This window comes from Octopus bimaculoides, chromosome 11 (genome assembly GCF_001194135.2).
Source record: "Octopus bimaculoides isolate UCB-OBI-ISO-001 chromosome 11, ASM119413v2, whole genome shotgun sequence".
NCBI lineage: Eukaryota > Metazoa > Mollusca > Cephalopoda > Octopoda > Octopodidae > Octopus > Octopus bimaculoides.
In genome coordinates, this window is record NC_068991.1 from 78,354,374 (window position 1) to 78,361,081 (window position 6,708).

General features: G+C 32.2%; 1 protein-coding gene across 1 annotated transcript in view; it reads left to right on the forward strand.

The window, feature by feature from the left end:
- LOC106868584 (RNA-binding protein lark) overlaps window positions 1-6,708 on the forward strand; it is a gene marked incomplete at its 3' end in the record, with an annotated part of 20,921 nt that overhangs the window by 6,368 nt on the left and 7,845 nt on the right. The window contains exon 3 of the mRNA XM_014913915.2: window positions 2,361-2,444. Within this exon, the coding sequence (XP_014769401.1) occupies window positions 2,361-2,444 (84 nt within the window). The remainder of the gene's footprint in view (window positions 1-2,360; window positions 2,445-6,708) is intronic.

Consider the following 6,708-nt stretch of genomic DNA (forward strand, 5'->3'; position numbering starts at 1 on the left):
TTTTTTAAACCATCTTTTCTAAACTGAAAATATTTTAAATTTCACCCTGCCTCTTCAGTGGACGTCACGCAGTTACCCCACCCCACAAAAAAAACACATTTCTTTTTTTTTAAATTTGTGGGGTGGGTGAAATCTAAAAAAAAAAAAAAATTTTTTCTTTGCGTATTCGTAATCTCCAACATCTAAAAATATTTTTTAAACTTTTCAACTCTGGGATGAAAACTGAGTCACGAAGTAATCGCATGGGTTGTTTGAAAAGATAACAAAGTAGAGGCATGACAATACATTTGGAATTTGAAATAAAGTTTGAGAAATATGTAACAAGATACTGTTCTTCTTTTTCATCGGTTGTGGTTCTGTGTACGTTTATTTTGGGCAGACATGGTGTGCCTTCAGTTGTCAGAAACATTTTTAGGGTCAGTTACATTAGAAACGCTTTCTTCTAGGACACTAAACATTGTTATAGTTAACCCTGGAGTACTTTATACTCTGAGATTCTCTCTACTCCATAAGGAAACGCTTGGGTTTTAAACCTTTTAATATTTGTCTGTCCACCTGGTTTAGAACATTTCATTGTAATTACAGGGTCAGAGTAAGCAAGGCTTCCTCTCTGGTGACCTAAATATTCCATCAGTTCATTGATTTGGACTGGTACTTTAATCAACCCTGCAAACTTAATGTTTTAGTCCTCAGAATACAATGTTAAATGTAATGCGTATTTATTCAGATTGTTTTGAATTAATCATGCATTATCCTCTTTGAGATTTCAATGATGTGATTGTTTATTTTTAGAATGACATTGTGGGGTAGGGTGTGGGAGGCCAGATTTGGTCAATTTGAACATAAAACCAGATATGACTGGTTTAAATGCAAAAGGGTTCAAGCAAGGTTTTTATCTCAGTCAAGAGGGCCAGAGCAAATTAGCCAGAGGGCAATTTAACCTGCTGCTCTGAGGACAACCAGCTTCCAGAATAATGGTATGTGCCACATAAATTGATATCTAAAAGATGTAAATTGAATGTGTTGCTATATTAATGTCTAATATAAACATTGAACAACTGAAGAGAAATGGATGTTGCTGATCATAAATATATATATAAAAAGATGGTTTGAAAACATGAGCGTAATAGAAATATTGTTGATTATTTGTTTGGCATGTTGACAAAAATTCATTAGTTAATTAATGAGCTTTCCCAATTTTAATACTCATTATTGAATTTGAGGGTTATTTTTCTCTATTGATATAGATTTTGTCCTGCTGTAGTTATTATTGTACTCCAGTATTTGGCATCACAAAGCAATTTTTTTTTTCGTCTTAATAAACGTGTATAGTTTTATGACTTAGAGAAACTGTGTGATGGCCTGTTAGTCATTCGAGTTGTACTGTTGGCTGGGGTTCTGCAATATATTTTTTGAGCCTTGTCCACAAAGTATTTCCTTTGTCGATGCAGCTCTCTCCAGTCTGGTTGGTGGTAGCTGTCAAGAATGACAATGATAGAAAAGCCCAAAACAAAAAGTCCACTGCAATCAAGACTGGTTCCATAAATAGAGAAAACCACTTTCATCACCAAAACTTCAGTGTTACACATAGTCTGAAGAGATGGCAGATTGGATGCTATAATACTCTTTTCAGTCCACTTGTACTCAGATGTAGGTCTAGTTTAATTTGTGATTGTTAGTAATTAGATAAGAAATACATGCAGGAATGGTGTTCAAGAAAGATATGGTGCAGAAAATTCAGTTAACTGTGTAAAAAGAAACCTCTGCTGGTTTCAATAATAGATCAGTAGTTTTTGTTAAGACTCTGGATTAAGATATTCTTTATTGTAGATTTAGATAACTTATTTCTAGCAGAGACTACAGAGGCTCTCTTATCAGTTAATGGTTGTAGTGGGTAGTGATTGAAGAGTTGTATCACTAGATAAGGTGATCAAGTGTTTTTTGGATGAGGTTTAAATCAAGTTTGTTGTTAGTAGGGCGGGGGTGGGGGTGGTCCCAGATCAATCTTGTTCAGGTAGACTTAAGCCTAAAGCTTTCAAACAATCCATCTATATATTTACATATATATATTGAGCATTTTGTACTCTAATGTGTAGAGTGTAATTAAAAGATATTTGGTTGTTAATTCTAGCAGCTTAAGTGGCCATGTAGAGGACCAGTCTTTAGCTTGAGGCTGTAATACTTGAGTGTAGGGAAAAATTTGTATATTGTAAAGGGTTACCTTCTGTTAAAGATTTCTATAATTTGAAGAAGAAACCGATTTTTATTTGTCTGATGACCACAATTTATCTTTCATAACCTCTTCTTTGAACTATTACAATTGCTATCTTGTCTAAAAAATGGTGTTTTCTTCATTTAAGCACATGGAATATGACTCTGAGGCAGTTCAGGCTATCAGACAGCTGAATGGATACTCAGTCTGCAATTCAAGAATTCGAGTTGAGGTAAAAGAAAAAAAAAAAAATTCTTTTTTTGTTCTATCAAACCTTGTTTGTTGTATGAGTGTATGTTTGTGAACTGAAATAAGTATCCATAAGTTAGAATGAAAAACTGTTTTTAAGGTTTATATTGAAATATCGTTTAGTCATTCTGGCTATATCAAAGTATTTAAATATCCATAAATTAGACTTTTTTTTGTTTCTTTGGGTTTTTAATGATGCTTGTATATGTTTAAGCATCATTTACATTATTCTGCCGCTAGCTATCATCTGTTAGGTCAAGCTTGTTGGTTTAGATTGATTTGTTATCCTGACTTCATCCTGGAGTACGGGTGGGGCTCATTGCTAATCTTATTGATCTCTTATATTGGATCAGTGTTGAAGTATTTTCTAAAAATACTTAAGCAAGAGAGACATTTCCACTGGTTATTAAAGACCCTTTACTGTTTGTCATCCTTTATTTATAAAGCACGAGTGAAGTGTATCTTGTGTTATTTAGTCTGCAGGAAGCTTTTAGAGATAGAAGTTTCTAATTCTGAATATCTTCCAATATTCAGCACATTTGTTTTAAAAATAAAAAAGATTGGAGAGAGGGCATGATAATGAAAAAAAATCATTGTAATTAAGAATCTATTCTGAGTTGAATTTAGTGATTAAATCATGATGAAAGAAATTGATATTTTAATTTCCAGGTACAATAAATATTTTTAATTTTAATGTAGATTTAGGAGATTTAATGATAGTTTAAAATGTCTAGACCAAAAATGATTTTGGTTGCACAAGATATTTTAAGCTTAGTTTAATTGAAAACATTAGTTACATTTTATTTAATTTCAACTAATTTAAGTTTTCTTTTATAAACACTAATATTTTCTCAGATTTATTCATGTCAGATTTTATCCTTGATGACTGACATCCATTCTCAAACTAAAACTTTTAGAATTAGTATTTTTTTTTTTTGTTTCCAAGATTTATAAAAATAAAATTTAATTTTTGTTTAATATGACAAATGAGTGGCTTTGTGTCTTACCAGTGATATTTACTTTTATATTTTCCCAATATTAAATGAGATAGCCTCTAAATAAAATAGCAACTAACAGAAAATTGCTAATTTTGTCCCGTCGTTTATGACTTGCATATGAAGTTTTAATTATAATTTTGATTTTCTTAATTGATCTAATGATACTGGGGCATTTTTGTTTCCAAAAATGAAAAAACATGTTCTAAAATTATAGTAATAGATATACTAACAACTCACCGTATCTGTTATCAGTGTTTGTCTTGCAACAGAATTTTGCTTGTAGTGAGCAATGAACTGTTTCTTTGTGCTTTGTTGTTGTTGTTGTTTTTAGTCAAACTTGCATCTCAAAATTTAGTTGAGATTTCAACTAATTAAGATTTTGAGTCCTCGTATTGCTTATTAACTTGTTTCATTTACTAATCAGTTGATGTTGCTCTATGAGAGTTAGTGGTGTGTGTGTGTGTGAACCGAGAGAGGGAGGAATTGTTTGTATTTTGTGTTTGGTTTATTTGTACAGCATGCCTTGTTAGTTCCATGAAATGTAATAAAATAAAGATTTAGGTTTAGTAGTTTTTTTTTGCTCATTTTTAATTCTGCCTTGGCTTTTCAAACCACAAATAAAAACAACTAATGATGAAAAAATGGCAAAAATAAAGATGTTTTTGTTTCATTTTGGAGAAATTTTGGTTTAATAAGTAGACATACCTTACTTCGTTGTACTCTATAAACTGAGTTTTAATCAATAAAATGGAAGAATGGCATTGCATGCACCACATGCAGTGTAAACTTCCCAGCTTTACGCTGCATGTACTGCACACATTCTTCATTTCTTTTGAAGTGGGCACTGGCCAAAATGAATTTCTTGAAATATCTAGTGTAATTAGAACTCGTATTTCTCGTATGTCAATTAAAAAATTTCATTATAGTAATATCGACAATTAGTACTTTCATTTTGTTCTGTTTAAGAAAAAAACGAAACAAAATAAAGCAATTGTTCTGGGTTGGGTTTCTGTGGCATACTGCAGTGGTACTGCATTAGCTGCAGTTTGTGTACATGCACAGAAGTACTGCTGCAGTTTTAGTGTTAAAAATGCTAATAATACATGCAATAAATTAATTTTCTTGAGAACACCACAGAGGCAAGATTTGTGAGTTTATTAGGAAGCTTAATTCGTATTTGAAGCAATGTCGTAGGTGCCCACGAGAAAAAGGGGGTCACAATTTGTTTGCCCTCGTGTATTAGTAAACTCATTTGGATATGATTAGTTATCTCGTTCATTTGTGTATGCAAAAGCTATCAATCGACAGAGCTGGCAGCTAACTTGGTCTATTGCTTCAATGTATCATTCAACCATGCTGAAAATCAGTTACTCTAAAAATATTGTGCATAGGTTTGAATTTCCAGATCCATCCAACCAAAATAACATAACAGAAGTTTAAAAAATTTTTTGCAGCTGGATTACAGTTTTATATGTACATATAACTGTGTGTGTGTGTCTGTGTGTGTTGACAGACTAGCTAATTTGCTTTTGTAGTTTGCTTGTATGTAATTAATGTTCAATGGACAGACTATGTTCCGCTATGTGCTTGTGATTTTGTGTGTGTGATATTTATGTATTCACAATATATGTATGTATATACATAAAAACACACACTTGACGTATGCACAGTGAAAACTGCTTATTATTATTATTATCATCGTGGATAATGTCATCAGATGGCTATCGAAATTAGCGGGCCCCAAAGATGCTCGTAAAAATGTTTATCTTCTGCTTGATGTTATTGGCAGCTTTATTGTTATCTGAAAGACTCTGTCCCAAACTGATAATAATAAGCAGTTTCCACTATATATTTTATGTCCATTTTGCACTTTGACATGGGGTTCGACTATTATATTGTATGTGTATTATTGAGGTATTGAGGTTTGTTTCTCTTTCTCTATGGAAATTCTTCATTATTTTGCTACAGGTCTTCCTCCATTTATTTTGTCTTGTTTGCCTGTCTCTTTGGCTGTTGCCTATCTCCCTGGCTCTTTTCTGCTCTCTCTCTCTCTCTCTCGTTTATTTCAACCACATCTCTTTATAATACTTTATTTTTCTCCTGCTGGCTCAGTCACTCTTTTTTTTTTTCCAAATTATGTTTTTCACATTAACTTTTTTTAGTTCCCTTTTCTCTCTTATAAAACTCTTATCTTCATACAACCATTCCTTTCTTATGTTATTCCTTCCTTTCTTCCTTGACCGCTTAATAGTTTCTTTCCATCTTTCATCTCACAACTGTTTTCTCTTTCCATGTTTCTGTAGCATGATAGGGGGAAAGAAAAAAATAAAGGCATCAGCAAGCAGAAAAGGGGACAGCTGCTTCGTACTTTTATGTAGAAAATATACAAGTATAGTGTATGTATACAATACACACACACACACACACCCGTATGAATACACACCCACATACATACACTATGTTTGTGTATCGATGTTTCTCAACCTTCCTTTGTCTCACATTCCTTCATTTTTCCAAAAAGAAGTTTTAATTAAATTGTTTTTACAAGATTTTGCTTGTTTCTTGTTGTAAAGTGATCTATGTCCCACCTTGAGAAACATTGGTGTGTGTATGGCATATGTTAATATAACCTATGTAAGCATTGGAAAACAAAAATTATATATGAACGCACATGTGTGGGGATAAAATGCATGTATATTATTATATAGTGTGCTGAGTTGTCAATTGTCCTTCAATATTTCTTTTGGCTCCTGACACACCACGTTCAAACCCTGCCATAGTCAACTTTGCATTTCATCCTTGCAGGGTCGATAGAATAAAGCACCAGTCAAGTGCTGTAGTTGGTTTGGTTGACTTGCCTTGTGCCTTTTTTAGAAACGATATACAAGATTGTCATATATAATATATATATATATATTGCAGTCTTGTCTAAGTTCCTTCATGTTTTGCCCTTTTTTATTTTTGTTTATCCTCATGTTTTGTTTATTGTTAACATTCCCTTAAAAAAAACCCTAATTTTTTTTTTGTTGCATTATTATGGTGTTAAAAATCCAAAAACAAACTCAGTCTATGATAGTGTGTAGAATTGTGAGGCTGTTTCTGTTTTGAGGTACAGATTTTGGAGTCCTTTTCTAATACTCAAATTAATTGTGTGAAAATAACTACAATTTTGAAAGCTGATATTTATTTAAAAATAGTACATTTTAAATCATTTATATTCATTTTCTGGAATATCAGTATTTTATTTCC